This window comes from Hydractinia symbiolongicarpus, chromosome 13 (genome assembly GCF_029227915.1).
Source record: "Hydractinia symbiolongicarpus strain clone_291-10 chromosome 13, HSymV2.1, whole genome shotgun sequence".
NCBI classification, from domain to species: domain Eukaryota; kingdom Metazoa; phylum Cnidaria; class Hydrozoa; order Anthoathecata; family Hydractiniidae; genus Hydractinia; species Hydractinia symbiolongicarpus.
In genome coordinates this window covers 11,522,260-11,538,378 of record NC_079887.1, presented here as the reverse complement: position 1 = coordinate 11,538,378, position 16,119 = coordinate 11,522,260, and the positions used below count along the sequence as shown (strand labels likewise).

The 16,119-nt window shown below is 38.0% G+C and overlaps 2 protein-coding genes across 2 annotated transcripts; one reads left to right on the top strand and one right to left on the bottom strand.

The window, feature by feature from the left end:
- Positions 1–5,204: 5,204 nt before the first annotated feature.
- LOC130623071 (uncharacterized) lies at positions 5,205–6,036 on the bottom strand. The gene is made up of 2 exons (XM_057438573.1): positions 5,340–6,036; positions 5,205–5,218 (listed from the first exon to the last, which is right to left on the bottom strand). Exons 1-2 carry the CDS (start codon positions 6,034–6,036, stop codon positions 5,205–5,207), a joined length of 711 nt encoding a protein of 236 aa, XP_057294556.1.
- Positions 6,037–6,133: 97 nt separating this feature from the next.
- Positions 6,134–9,276, top strand: LOC130623070 (tigger transposable element-derived protein 6-like). Its single transcript, XM_057438572.1, has 3 exons — positions 6,134–6,283; positions 6,847–7,343; positions 8,076–9,276. The coding sequence occupies exons 1-3, from the start codon at positions 6,134–6,136 to the stop codon at positions 9,274–9,276; spliced, it is 1,848 nt and encodes a 615-aa protein (XP_057294555.1).
- The last annotated feature ends 6,843 nt before the right edge of the window (positions 9,277–16,119 follow it).

Sequence of the window (16,119 nt, the reverse complement as noted above, 5' to 3'; positions counted from 1 at the left end):
TAAAAAATAACTATCCGCAACAAAGGCTGAAATAAAAACACAGTTAACAACCGTTGTGACTCCGTCATAGCAAAAACAATCGCTCAATATTATTTTATTTTTCGGAATAAGTTTTTGTAAAAGTTAAAAAATTAATCGTGACACCGGACTGAGCGCTTAGTACAGTTAAATGGTGTTACACAGGTGTACATACTGGTTTCTAAAAATTCGCGGAAAGATCAAAGGAATATCGGTAACCCTTTTGAACACACAAAATACGGCTATTATTATATAGACTAGTCATTGCCCGTGGAAAAATCCACGGGTTCGCCCGTCCATTATATTTACCCGTGGCAACAAAGTGGATAAAAATGTATTGCATTTGATATTCGTGTTTCCGTAACATCATTTCCTAACTCAGCGGGGGGTCCGCGCAGAGACAGACAGACGGAATACGGCTATTATAATAGAGACTAGTCGTTAGCCCGTAGAAAAATCCACGGTTTCGCCCGTCGCAGCTAAGCTACCATTTTGCGTGACAGACGGACGGACAGACAGACGCTTACGGGCATTATAATATAGAAGTCGTTAGCCCGTGGAAAAATCCACAAGGTCGACCGTCCTTTAAATTAACCTGTTGCAACAAAGTGGACAAAAATATACCGCATTTGGTATTGGTGCACATTTTAAAAATTTCGTGTTTCCGTTACGGGACACGGCTTTCGCGGACACACAGACAGACAGACAGACGACGGCTATTATTAAAGAGACTAGTCGTTAGCCCGTGGATAAATCCACGGGGTCACCCGTCCTTTAAATTAACCTGTTGCAACAAGTGTACAAAAATATACTGCATTTGGTATTGGTGCACATTTTAAAAACTTCGTGTTTCCGTTACGGGACACGGCTTTCGCGGACACACAGACAGACAGACGACGGCTATTATTAAAGAGACTAGTCGTTAGAGTCCGGGGTCACCCGTCCTTTAAATTAACCCGCTGCAACAAAGTGGACCAAAATTATAATTTTTATCCACTTAATTTTTTTTTAAATTAATTTTTAATTTTCCAAGTTTTAATAGGGCAGATGTATAGCTACAGAAACGTGCCGGACAAAATGACAGGCCAGAACTAACATATTTGCGCCTGGATCGAACAATGTCCGATGTCCGACCGCTATTTTGAGGGCTGTCTGTGTAACTTAAAATGCGCATTAAATACTCCTAGGACTCCCAAACTAAGCCATGGCCCCTCCTGGAAATAATGGAAAGGGTATATCCCTTGATATATATGAGGCTAGCCATATAAAATATACAAATAAACAAATTATTTATGAAAAATAATTATACAGTGGACTCTCTATGACTGGAACAGTCACAGGGAATCGTTAACCGTACAAGTTATAGAGAGGTTCCGGTAAGACAGTAGTTTGAGTTTTTCAAAGTTTTTGTATAAATGGCCAATTAAGCGTGATTTTCTCCCTTTTCTGCTTTACGTTTTGTTAGGTTTAAGTTCAAAAATTTAGAAGCTAACCACAGTATTCTAATAAGGGAGAATATAGCCACAGTATATAGCAGCCTTTTTCAGGAGTATTTGAGAAGGTGGACGATGATTCGCACATGTAAATCAACCGACACGCGCTATGTAAAACGCACGTGCAAAGAATGTTACGCATTCGATACCGACTCTGAGGTTATTCTTGTTGCGCATTTATTTTGCGGTAGGGAAGTGGGGGACGTTTCTAAATTGTGAACCCCAAACACGATAATCGAGCGACTAATGGTATAGCGGCTCTCCTAATCTTCATGGTTGAAAGTCTTGCAATTGAAATGTTTATGGTCTTAAACGGCATTTAGTTGACAAAAAATGACAATTATGATCTGACCATCATGTTCAGCATACTTTTTTATTAACTGTGCCAATTTTAGTCGAAAATAAAGTAGTTTTAATTTTTGAACCAATTTTGGCCTAAAATGACATTTAAGGTGGCAAAAAATCAAAATTTTGATCTCACCATCATGTTCAGCATACTTTATTTGTTAACTGTGCGAAATTTCGTTAAAATTAAACTAGTTTTAATTTTTGCACCAATTTTGGCCTAAAATGACATTTAGGGTGGCAAAAAAACAAAATTTTGATCTCACAATCATTTTCGGCATATTTTTTTTGTTAACTGTGCCAAATTTTGTCAAAAGTAGTTTAATTTTTGTACCAACTTCGGCCTTAAATGACATTTAGGTGACAAAAATCAAAATTATAATGATGGTGATGATGAAGGTGATGATTAAAATGATGGTGACATCAAAATTTTGGTTTCTTGCCACCTTAAATGTCCTTTTAGGCCAAAATTGGTCCAAAAATTAAAACTACTTTATTTTCAACAAATACCAATTTTGGCCTGAAAGGTCATTAGATGACTTCCCAGTACTTAGGGAGCTTGGGTACGCAGTTTAAATCTGTGACGTTGGAATTGACCATTTGGCACAGGGTTACTTAGTCAGTTATACCAGTTATACGTTAAATCCCAGGGTCAATTTTTTCTCAAAAAATGCTCCAAAAGAAAAAAACAAAGGTTTCAATAAAATTCAATAAAAAAATTCTTACTTAATAAAATACACGAATTTAAAGAAGAATGTTTAGCTCCCCAGCTAAATCAACAAAGCTACAACGACCACTTTTAGTCATGGCGTACGCAGAATGTTCTGGCCACGCGAAGAACACAAACTTTGTTCAAATTGGTTATTAAATTGGCATGAAATGAAAAAATGAAGCATATCCATTGGCTTGTGAGAAAATAGAAATTTTCCGAGGGCTTAGCCCGGACACAAATCTAGCTGTGTCCAGCCTAGCACAAAGGTTGCAAACTATAGGAAGTTTTGAAGAAAGTCTTAAAAACCCAAACTCATTGTTTGCTTCTTGCTTGCTTATTCATTTAATCAATTTGCTATGTATGTGTGTACTGGTCTCGAGCCACAGCCCAACTAAATATATTCCGTAAAGAAATACTATATATATATACTAATTAAGACCAGCGAGATAATCAAGGCAAGATATAACAGATTTAAAAGGGTTTTATATGACAAAAAACATTCAGGATAATCTAGTTGCTTGTTTAGTTTAAATGTAGGGAAGTAATTAGTTAAAAGATATTAGTATTTAGGTGTTATATTTTAGTACATTTTTCAAAATCTGAGTGATAATGTGGGAGAATTTTACAATGAAGAAATGAGAAAAGAAAAAAAATTTGAGGTCAAAATAGAAAATGCTCAACCTTAAGACAGGTTTCCACTCAAACGAATGTTGTCAAATCAATTGACGTTGATTGTATCAATGTTACAAAAACAGAACATTGTAGAATCCATGTCGATCAAGATCAATCTGGCATCGAATTCGATCAAATTCAAAAGTAGGATTGCTTTCTATTTTTTTGTTTGGTCGACTGAAGTTTATCAAAGGAGAGTGATCTATATTCATGTGATGTATATAAATAAATTGAAGAAGAAATGAACTTCACTGAGAAGCAAGAAGAAGTAACAAATGGGTGAAAACATTTTAAACAAACAAAAATTTTATTGCATGTTTGATGCAGATACAGCAAGATAATACACTATTTGACACCATTAAAAGATGAAAACGCACCACTGATAAGTGATTTTTCACAGATGAATGTAAAGCAAAAAGTTTAAGGGCAAATGGCTGGGAAACTTAGAAGAATAGCACAAAAACATTTTTCTTTATCGTATTGCTCAATATCAATATTTCATATCAAATTTGTGTATTGTTTTGAAATAGATTTGAATAAATAGCCATTGGTACGGCGAAGACATGAAACAGGGGTAGGCAGGGCATTGGAGGCACAGGCCATAGTAGGTAGGCATCCATGTGATGCATATAAATATATCGAAAAAGAAATTGATCAATGCATAGTCAAATTTATTAAAAAAGCAAAGGCATTAAGGCCACATGAGCAAAAAGCAATAAAAATAACCAATCAAAAAGTTTGGTTAGAATTATGGCTGCAGAAAAACCGTTTGAGACCTAGTGTAATATTTTCCACCTAATTATTCCTATGTCCTATTGCCCTTCCAGTACAAGGCTCCAAAAAAACTTCTACTACTTTAGATAGAGAAGACATGTAGTCATGGAGCTCTTGTTTACAGACAAAGTTCCCATAGGGTTCCAAGATACAACAATGGTGCTATGCTATCTATAGCTATAACTAATCAAGTGTTTTTTAGATTTGTGAATGAATTCAGGCATTTTTAGGTAAAGACTTAATACTTTTAAAAAAAAGGCAAAAATGCCTAGAACACACCGTTTTAGTCTGTGTAGCTACCATTCTTGTTTATGCGCGTTAAGGAGACTGGGAAGAAGTTTAGCGGGGACAGTTCCGGTAGTGAAATCAGAAAATGGACTATCAGTTAATAGAAAAAATAAATGTTAGCGAATTAAAGAGCTATTTAAGACTGAGAGGACTAAATGTTAGTGGTAGGAAGCATGAACTTGTTGCCAGAGTCTTTATAGCCGGCGAAAACAATATAAAGGTTGTCAAAACAGCCGGCAAGTTCAAGAAGACCTTAAGCAAAATTATGCTTCAAAGCTGGTCAAGTGATTTTAGACCCTCTCAAAGATGAATCTTGTGGTTGGTTGGGTGAAGATGACGCAATCACATCATGCCCCATGTTATCTTATGGCAATATTTTTAATTTTCTGACCTTCTTTCCTAGTAATTTAGGAAGTGAAGACCTCAATGACTATAAAACTTCGAAAGCGTACAGTTATTTTAAGAAAGGCTGGCTTGGTCAGATCAGTTACAACCAAATAGCTGAGGCCTCTAAATATTGTATTTTACGAGCTGATTGTAGGGCTTCAGAAAGGATCAATGACCCATTTCATAAAGTTTGTGGTTTATTTCTTGATGAGAAAATCCCATATATCGGTGCAAGTCCTGATGCTATCGTTAAATGTGATTGTTGGGAGCTTAGCTGTTTAGAAATTAAATGTCCTTACTCTATCAACTACCTTTCACCAGATGATTCAGGTGTAAAAGTTTCTTTTCTGGTTGAAGAAAGATTAACGACTTGTCTATACATAAAAAGAGGTCAATTATCAGCATTTATAGTATTTTTAGCACTTTCGTGTTTTTTTAAATATAATTTAAATATATTGCCTTGGGCAGAATTCGAACCTGGGTCACCCACTTGAAACAGTCGGGTGTCATAACCACTAGACCATCAAGGCTTTTTTTTTTTTTTAAGTATATATAAGGCAATTATGTATATATACACATAAATAGATCAAAAACATTTTCAAGAATACAAAAAAGCCATAAATATATACAAAAAATAAGTAAATATCTACTATTTCCCTTCTTTTTTTCTTGAATCAACAATGGTTTTAAATTACATAAAGTGGCACAAGTAAAAACAATGTCATCAACGTGATGAAGCATTGAGATAGGTATAACAGTCAAGAGAATCCTGAATGTCCTAATTCTACGAATTGCTCTTTCCACGTGAATCCTGAGGTTTGCCACCGTTTTTGTCTTACTGCATTCTGCAAATGTCATCTGAGATTTCATTCGTGTACCAGGTGGTACAACAAGTCGACAATGTCGCATCATTAATTCCTCTGTAATCTGAAATCCTCGGTCAGCCATGACCTCGTCACCATGCTCCAACAATTCAAAGAAGCCACTGTCATTACAAATGAATTTGTCTGAAGCCCTTCCACCATAGCAAGAAGATAAATAGGTTATGTAACCTGTTGGGGAAATGTCAATAAGGAATTTAATGGTATTATGGTGTTTATAATCTGACCAAGTCAGGGTTTGTGCTTCAAGGGATTTGGATCTTTCAATGAAAGATTCAACACAATCTTTAAACACTGTTGGCATGTGCTCTAACACAGCTTCTTTCGGTATCCATTTTACCAGTGCATTACACAAAGTGGCACTCAGAAATCGTATCCATATTTGAAAAGTTTGGGAGCATAATGTGCATGATATGTCAAAACGACCTGCCAAATCTTCATTTAGTAGACCCAATCTTAGTCTCATTAATGTGAGTAAAAATTCATCTTTTTGTCATTTTCTGTGGTTGGAATCGCCAGTTGACATTTCTAACTTTTGCTTTTTTTCGGAATTGTTTTGACCCATGCCAATATTTCATATGTTGAACATAGGGATAAACCAAGCGAAAAATTGTATGGAAAGCTTTAATAGAGGTTATGCCAGTGTAGAAATTCATTTTATCATCACTCTTGATTTGTTTCCAGCTGAATGGAGCTTGTGTTTTGTTTTTTGGGTAAACACTTGACTTTGCAATCGTTCATTTTGCAGCGTTAAGGCAGTAACCTTTCTATCCATAGATAAGAGGGTGCCGATAAGCCGCAAACGCCCGCATGTATAAGGGCGAGTTCGGGCGACTTTTCGAATTAAATTGAGGGTTGTCCGCCGAAACCGCCCGCACTTTCCCGAACACGCCCGAACTCGCCCGGAACATTCCCGAAATGCAACACCTTGTAACATAAACATGGCGGACGACAGTTGAAAGAACGCGCTTGAAGAGAAAGAAGGTAATAAAGTTTATATACAGTAGAGTCTCCATAACTCGAACCTCTATAACTCGAATCTCTCCTTAACTCGAACAAATTCGTTGGCACAGTGAAAATTTCCTAATAAACTCTTATAAAAAAACCTCTACAACTCGAACCTCCATAACTCGAATCTTCCCTTAACTCGAACAAATTTTTTTGTCCCTTGGAGACTTTTCTCTCCATAACTCGAATTTTCTGACATCATAATCAAAATTCGAACAGTTTTCCTGATAAATTGGGTCTAAAAATCTTGTTAATACGTGTTTTGCAGGCCTTATTATTAATTCGAATGATTAATGATGCGTCATCCAAACCTTTCGAACGTCTTTTTCGAACGTTTTCGAGAAAATCTAAAGAATTTCAAAAGAAAGACACTCTCATAACAATGTCGTCTGTGGCAGGATCAAAGCGTCGAATTGACAATAAGTCGTGCAAAATCAAGTACAAAGCTCTTAAAGCGTTGGAAAAGGGTACTGCGCCAAAGGATGTGGCAAAAGAGTTCAAAATTCCTCCAAGCACCCTGTCAACTTGGAAAAAAAATAAAGAAAAGATTTACAAGCAGTTTAACAACGGGCAAACATCGAAGAGATCAAAGCCAGAAAAATTCGAAGATGTGAACAAAGCTGTTCATAAATGGTTACTTATGATGAGGAGTGAGAATATCCCAATCAGTGGCCCGATGCTGAAAGAGAAAGCTCTTGAGTTTGCCGAAGCGTTGGGTGTCGAGTCATTTCAAGCTTCTCAGGGGATGGCTAAATGGAAAACCAGGTTAGTTGACTAAGATTTTGTTTGTTTATCTTCGTGAAGATAAAATCTAAAAAAATGTTACAATAGCTTTGGTAGTTGTTTTTTCAAAATATCAATAGACTGTCTTTCAGAGAGGAAGGATAATTTGCATGGGACTTTCATCCCTAATCCATCACCAGCATTCAATGACTTTCCAGTAATTGTTATTTTGCAAACATTGAAGCTGTCATTCTTCAGAAAGTAAAATATGACTTTTGCAAAGCGTCCTGACTTTCCTAGTGGTAGATGTCCAATGATTTCTCCATCATTTTTCTTGACTGCAACTGCATATTTATCCATTTTATTTGTTGGTTCCATGAAACCATAAAATTCATCTCCAACAGAGGGTGTCCAATTACTTTTATAAACATGATACCCCATGACAAAAGCGTCGATTTCGTACGTAATAAGTTTAATGATAGGAAGTTCTATACAACAAATAATGTCTGTTAATCTTTTGACTTGTTGGACTTTCATGGCTTCCACGCTTTCTTTCACTCGTCAAAACTTCGAAACTTGGTAAAAATCGAATCTTTTTCTATTCAAATTCTTTCACAAATCAAAACATGGTAACAATCGAATGTTTTCTATTCGAATCATGGCCATGGCATTCTAAATTTAAAATTCCATGATTCGAATCAAACAAAATATAAAGCTCCATCTACACTAATCACAACTACAGAGATAAACGTTTTTCTCATCCATTCCTTTCAGGTATGGAGTATCCTTCAAAACCATCGCTGGAGAATCACGGTCCGTCACTGAGGAAATGACAGCGCCATGGTCGGAGACAACATTACCAACCATTCTCTCCCGCTATCCTCTGGAAGACATTTTTAACGCCGACGAATTTGGGCTTTTCTTTCAATGCCTTCCCAATAAAACTTTGCATATGAAAGGTGATAAGTGTTCTGGAGGAAAACACAGCAAAGTTAGACTTACTGGTTTAGCTGCTGGTAATGCCTTGGGGGAACGATTGCCAATGTTTGTAATCGGCAAGTCCGCCAACCCTCGTTGCTTTAAAGGTGTCAAAACACTACCCTGTCGATACCGTTCGCAAAAGAAGAGTTGGATGTCTGGAGAGCTGTTCGAAGAGTGGGTACGCGAGCTTGATCGAAAATTCTCTGTGTCTAAGCGAAAAATTGCTTTGATTATTGACAATTGTACCGCACATCCTCATGTTGAAAACCTGGAATGGGTAGAATTGATCTTTCTTCCTCCAAATACCACGTCCCGAACCCAACCTATGGACCAAGGAATTATCCGCGCCCTGAAAGCAAAATGTCGATCGCTAGCAGTGCGGAAATTGATAAAAGCCTTGGACGAGGAAAAATCGACTCCGAAGTTCTCGATTCTTGCAGCTATGTACATGCTAAGGAAAGCATGGGATGATGTTTCCAACAAAACATTCACCAATTGCTTTCGAAAATCAGGAATTTCCCAAAAGGATGCAGAAAGAGCGATCAACGAAGATGACGACCCTTTTAAAAGTTTAACCAGCGAAGTAGAAGAAGACCCAATTCCGACCCTCGATGCTGAACTCTCTTACATAAAACGAAGGTTTCCTGACCACATTGATCCTGACTTATCAACTGAAGATTTCATTGATTATGACATTGAAGTCAGTACATCCCATGGGCGTCTGAAGACTGCTGACATCATTGCTGAGATCACTGGGACTCAAGACGAAGAATTAGAAGAGGTCGACGAAGAAGACAAGGAGGAAGAAGATAAGATCACAAGACCAACGGCCGAGCAAGTGCGTACAGCTATCAACGTCCTCGAAGACTTGAGTATTTTTTCACATTTTGGAGAAGAAATGATAGCTTCCCTGAGGGACTTGAATCGTAATATCGCCAAAGATTTTGATATGAGTTGTAAGCAAACAGTTATCACCGACTTCTTTTCTAAATAAACATTAAAAAATTCATTAAAAGTGTATTTTTTTGACTTTCATTAACCTAATAGCCCCCTTAAAGTTAGACTTAAGATTAAATATAACGTTTTTATCCAGCTGGTTCACGTAAAGGGAGGATATTGCGCTAAAAGTTGAAAACCTCTACAACTCGAATGTCTCCATAACTCGAACGATTTCCTTTTCCCCGTGGCTGTTCGAGTTATGGAGACTCTACTGTATAAGTTATTTATCAAGTAAATCTTATCAAAAACCATAAAAACAGTCCTTTTAAGAACTTAGCTACCATATAGTTAGTTCATTTTAATTTTTATACTTTTTTAAATAATTAATTCTTTGAGAGTCATTTATGGTGAATCTTTTTTTTTTCGGGCATTGTTTGGGACTATGCGGGTTTTTTCGGGCAAATACCTGAATTTTTTTTAAAACGCCGGCCCGAAAACGCCCGCACTTTTTACGGCGTATGCGGTTTATCGGCACCCTCGTCCATGGATTGAATTACGCTGTTTTTATCATCAGAGGACTCACATTTTTTTACATTCTCCGACAAACTGTAGTCGTGTTCATGAAAAGTCATTGCTGGAGATGTTTGTGGTGACAAAAAAAAAATAATACTATTATTATTATCACTGTTGTTTGATGATGTGTGCTAGTGACTCTGTTATAACTGGAGCTTCGCATGTTTTCTTTCTTCTCACAGAGGAAGTAACAGGAACTGGAGCTCGAAGAAGAGTTCTCCTTGGTTTAAAAGCAATCTTTTCGTATCCAAGGTTCAGGCTTGGGTCATGTAATATCCCTAATTACGCATGGAAATCTTGGAAAAATCAAAACGCGTGTGTACTGGAAGACGCCATCTTTTCTAAAACTAACAAGGTCGCATGCGTACGCGCTATTCTACCGAACAACGGCAGAGCCTGTCGGATGTCTATGTGAGCATGTCGGATGTTTATGTCTCTTCGGAATACCACATCTCTCCCCCACGGACGTAGTCAGTTAGATATCCTGGAGAGGCCTTCTCTTCCTGTGTGTGCTCTTGACTGCCTGGTGAGGTTGCTCTGCTTGTGGTTCCGCGATTTCGGTATTGAGCGCGTCTCCCCTTCTTCCGAGATATCATACGGTATGGTGGCATCGGATTCCTCGGCATCCTCACGTTCTTTCTCTTGTGTCGGTGGCTCGGAATCGTATTCGTAATCGTCAGCGGTATTCTCGACCTCGGCAGGGTAATTCTCTGGCAAGGATGGTTCGGGTTCGTTTTCGTCAGTGCTACCTTCGACCTCGTTAGTATCTGGTGTTTCGGTCGTAATTGAATCCACATCTGATTTATCTAAACTGGTGCTGATTGTTTTCCACTTTGCAGATGTGTGCACTCTCTTGCCTGAACTGCGAAATGGCTTGACATGAATGCTATTTCGCTTGAATGACTTGTCATCACGGCGAAGGGCAATAGCGTTCCCTTTAACCTTCGTGACTTCAGCGGGGTTGTGTTCCCAACGGCTAGTGAGCTTGAGGTCGGCATCTCGCTTTTCCACTCGCGTCGAATCAAGATGTGATGTATCATTTGTAGGGATCTTATCTTGGATGGGACGGCCGAATAGGAGCTCAGCAGGCGCCACACCTGTTGTGGCATGGGGTGTGGAACGGTAGGACAATAAAAAGTTCTCCAATGTGATTTGCCAATCGATACCGTCAGCTACGGCGGTTTGGATGCATTTCTTCAGTGTCCGGTTAAAACGCTCCACCTCGCCATTTGCTTGTGGGTGGTATGGAGCGACTTTTCGGTGTTTGATGTTGAACTCGGTCATCAGACGTTTGAAGCCGGCACTTATGAACTGTGGCCCATTGTCTGTGACCATTTCTTCTGGGGATCCGTAGTGGCAAAACATCTTCCTGAGTTTCTTTGTAATGGCGTGTGTATATACTTTGTGTAGGATTTCCACCTCAGGATATCTGCTGTAATAGTCGATGCATACCAGTAGATTTTCGCATTTCGGGAATGGACCGCATAAATCGCATCCGAGCAGCAACCAAGGTTTTCGAGGTATTTTTGTCATCTCCAATAGTGTATGGGGTGTCAGGGGTTCAGTGACTTGACAGGAATGGCATGTGTTAACGAATTCCTCAGCTTCCTTGGACATGCCTGGCCACAAAACCTTGGAGCGAAGTTGTTGTTTTGTGCGAACAATACCTTGGTGTCCCTCGTGTGCTAACTGAAGAACTCTGGTACGCAGCTTTTTAGGGACGACCACTCGGTCTTTAAACATGACGACATCATTTTTGATGGACAGGTGTGGTTTCCATGGAGCGGTTTGTTTAAATTTGCCTTTGAACAAACCGGTGATGATGCAATCTTTTAATTCAGTAAGTCGTTTGTCCTCTTTCGAAGCTATTTTAAATTCGGACTTGGAGATTGCAACTGGTAGAGTACTTTTTAGCATAGCGTAAACGTAGGACCCGGCCCTGCTGTCGTCCTTATGGTCATAGGGTAATGGATTTGAACGTGATAGGAAATCCGATGCGTTATCGTCGCCTGGTTGGTATTGAACGTCAAATGAAAATGGTGTTAGGTACATCATCCATCTTTCGATACGGGGCGGTGGTTTAGCATTAACGCGGAAGAGTGGCGCTAGCGGTTTATGGTCCGTAGAGACAGTGAACTTCATGCCGTAAAGATATATCTTGAAACGATGGGTTGCGAAGTAGATTCCCAGACATTCCCTTTCGATTTGGCTATATCGTTTCTCCACTGGTGTAAGTGAGCGACTCGCGTAACTAACCGGCCTCAATGTTCCATCCGGTTGCCTTAGAGATATCAGTGCACCTAATCCCGTTGATGATGCATCAGCTATGACGTGGGTTTCTGCGTGTGGATTGAAATGTGCTAGTGTGTCGGTGGATATGAGTAGACGCTTAAGGGTGTTGAATGCTATTTTATGCTCTGTTTTCCATTTCCATTTGGTATCTTTCTTGGTCAATACTCGAAGGGGTTCTGTAATGGTAGCTAGATTTGGTATCTATTTGATCGATTTGATCGATCAAATAGACACCAAATCGATTTGATTTTTTGCAACATTTTTTTGAATGTTGCAGACAACGTGCAGCAGAGTTTCAGGTCGTTGCTTCGTCTCCCATGGTTTGCAACATTTTTTTTGCTGCACAATGATAATCTATCAATTAGAATACGGATTTTCTCCAATCATTTTCTGGATAATGCTGAATAATCATAACGAAAAGTTCGTAGGAAAAGAATTATTGTTTTTGTGTGGAAGAAAAGTTGAAAATGAACGAGCAAAAAAAACGAGAACTCATACATTTTTATCGAGAAAATCCAGTACTGTGGAAAAATGACGATCCAGATCAACACAATAAACAGAAAAGATCAGCAGTAAAAGACAGTTTATATTCTTTGTTTGATGGAAAGCATACAATAGAGGTACTTGAAAAAACTTTCCACTCTCTCCGTACGTGCATGAGCAGAGAGATCAAAAACGAGAATGGAAATGGTGTGGAAGCAGGGACATTAGTACTATTGGACTCTAATGCAAACTTTAATGCACGATTTCCTCAAATTCCACCATCAGAATTTCTGCCATTAATACCTACATTAACGAAGAGAAGTTTATATTCTGGGCCTATCATACGCATTAAAACGATTCTGTCAGTACCTTTATATTTCTGATAATGATAGCCAGAGTGTGACGGTTGCTCGATGATAATATGCTTCCCATCTATAGCAACAATGCCGTTCGGAAAATTCCAACGCAATACGAATTTTTTGGAAATATCCAACCAGGCATCTTCAGTGTTTGGTGTCGTCAAATATTCAATTCTCAGTTCTTCAATTATTGCCATACATACGTCAAGAATAATATTTGATATGGTTCTTTTGCTTATTCGGAATTGAAATTCTAATGAACGAAACGATTCTCCACTAGCAAGATAACGCAATGTAAGACAGCACATTTCTTCCGGTTTTATGCACTCACACATATTCTTATCCTGTTTAATGATATGTTTGTAGACCTTCTGTAACAACAATTGAAATTGTGTTCTTTCCAACCTAGATAGTTCTTGAAGGCTATATTATCTAGATTTAAGTCAGTGAATATAGTATGAAACGCACCATATTGTTGTTATTTTACGATCCATGGTCGAGTCCATATTCTATTTCTTCTTCTTTCTTCCTCATCTTCCTCGTCAAGTCTGCTCTTTGCACAGCCATATTGAGTTTGTGAGTGAAGAAAGTGATAACTTTGTTGCATATAAATTGTTGCACAGGTGGCGAGACGAGAGCGACTTTTTGACCTTGCAATGCAACAAAATCGCATTGCATGCGGATAAAAAAATCGTATCGTCTCCCCAAAGCTTTAGGGTCTTAAAGGGGGATTTTCACGAAACGAATTGAACAGCGAATTCGACGGCGAATTGTATCTGAGCATGCGCAGTTTTGTGTGTTTTGATTTTGCATCGAAATATTCGCTCAGCTCAAAAGTAGAAACGGTTCCTACTTTTTCGCGGCTAGATGTTTCGCTGCTAGTTTTAGATCAATCAGAGCGCGGTTAACCAATGTAAACAATGAATTTGGCGTCTAATTTATTTTGCCGTGCTGTTTAAATGAAAGTGGGCTGGCTCGGTTGATCGAGCTGGCTCGCCTCATATGAAAAACCTTTATTAAACTACTTTATAACTTGTACTATTTTTCGAATGAAAGATGCATGAACTGAACTTAATGAAATAAATTTATAACGGCCCGCAAAGCGGGTTTGCAAGCGATAAATTTGGAGGCTTATCAGGGTTTTGTTGTTTTTTTGGAATAAGGGCAGAGGTGCGTAGCCATTTTTAAGTTATAATAAAAAAAAACCGAGGCTTGTTAGCTCTCATATTTTTAGACGGCCTGAACAAGGCCCTGGCCCTGGCCTTAAACTTAAATGCATATCCACGGCAACTTAATAATAGTTACCAAGAGTAATTGTAATAGTCGTTGGAATGTTTTCCGTAGTCTGTTAGGTTTTTTTGTCATTGCTAAAAGAATTTTATCATAACTGGCGTTGTTATAGTTATTTGGCGATTTGTTTCGTACAATTAGTTTTATATTTGGGCAATTTGAACTGTTCCAGACATTTTTACACGAGGAAGTAGACGAACTGTCAGGAATTTTTTCAACGATTTTTAGTGGTGCTGTTTCTGTTAGGGGAACAATGCTTTAAGTGTAGCCCCTGTAAAGAGAAAAATGTATTTGTTAATTTATTTTGTGTTTATGACTTTAAACAAAAAAATCTTTGTTATTTAAAATTGAACTTTTAATGGACAACTAAAAGCTAAAGGATGTCCAAAATAGAATTTCCGGATTAACGGTAATTTTAACAAGTGCACCGGGAACTTTACTTGGCATCGATTGTGGTTTTGTAACTTTTCTATAATCCCTCTTTTTATGTATTTTATATTTTGTAACCAATTGCTAGTCTAATACTCTAATACTAATAAACATAAAACTTTAAATTAGCTAGCCCAGAAAATCACTAAAATTCGTGGATTATTTCCACTAGGGGGAGGGGCACATAACCTTAGTAAATGTGTAGGTGGCCAGCTCTATTGCATTCAAGTTTAGCTATAACTGGCTTCTGGAAAACTAATTAAAACCAACCATTGTCACAAGAAATACTATTACTAGACCTAGCTAGCTAGCTACCAGGTTACAGAAAGTCTTTTTTCCTTTACAACACAAAAGTGGCAGTGACTGTCGAAATATAATATCGTGTTATTTCATTCTTTTCTTTATTAGAGTCCTTTTGACATTTCTTTATAGTATTTATTTCATTTTTATTTTGAAAACGAATGTAGAATGTAAAATAAAAACCCATGCATGGTTAAGATTACGATAGAACGCTTGCCAAGGGATACATGCAATCGAGAAAATTGTTTTTGGGCAAAACTTCGCGTCAGAAGGTTGTGCAATAGTGCTCTTTAGCTAGCAAATTGTGAGCCTCGCCTCTCGGTAGCAACCCCAGACGAAATAGTAGTCTATGGTCATCAATCTTTATCTTAAAAAGAAAAAAAGATATAATCTGCAGTTATGTGGTGGATAAAACAAGATAGTAGAGAGTGTTTCCAATACCAATGACGTGGTTATCATGTACCGCGCATGCGCACACTTATTTCCTCGAAATCACGGTTTTGAACGACCATATTCTTTAACTAGCCCTACTTTGGTTTAATTGCACAAAGCTGGACCAAAAAGCAATTTTTTGCAATACAGTATAAGGTAAAATGATTTCTTACTAATAAAACACTTAAAAATGTCCTATCTATTATTAATAATATGCACTACGTGGGTCAAAAACTGTCCAAGTTGGGCTGCGAAAGCTACCGCCCGATTTGTATAAGGCCCGACCTTGTGTGGAACACAACGAGGATGTATTCTACGATTTAAACAGTTCTATTCTGTATTCTCACACTTCTTTTCTGTATTTTGACACTTCTCTTCTGTACTTAACACTCCTCTGCATGTGACCAGATACTTTCTCTTCTGAACTAAATTTAGATATCTGGTCCGCAATTTTACACCCATGGTATTGATTTAACCTAATAGCAAAGTAGTTAAGTTTAATGAATTGGCACAATGCACCTATTTACCGTTATGGGACGACATAATCCGGCTGGGAGTCTTGGTACAATGTTGACGTAACGCGAGGATTATTTAAACTTGTGAGAAAACGTAGCCAGGACGTCCAGCATAATTTTTTTTCCACCAGGAAATCGGAATAGTTAATGTGGGAAAAATTACGCTGAGTCTCATACGATTTTCTATGGTCAGAATACTGACGCGCTTTTTGATAAGTTTGTTCA

What these genes read in the sequence shown, in the direction of transcription:
- LOC130623071 (XM_057438573.1), bottom strand. Translation starts at nt 6,036, where the DNA reads ATGAGACTAAGATTGGGTCTACTAAATGAAGATTTGGCAGGTCGTTTT.
- LOC130623070 (XM_057438572.1), top strand. Translation starts at nt 6,134, where the DNA reads ATGCCAATATTTCATATGTTGAACATAGGGATAAACCAAGCGAAAAAT. An exon ending in GCTTGTGTTTTGTTTTTTGG is followed by an intron (nt 6,284 to 6,846) that starts GTAAACACTTGA and finishes CGTGTTTTGCAG; the next exon opens with GCCTTATTATTAATTCGAAT. An exon ending in ATGGCTAAATGGAAAACCAG is followed by an intron (nt 7,344 to 8,075) that starts GTTAGTTGACTA and finishes CATTCCTTTCAG; the next exon opens with GTATGGAGTATCCTTCAAAA.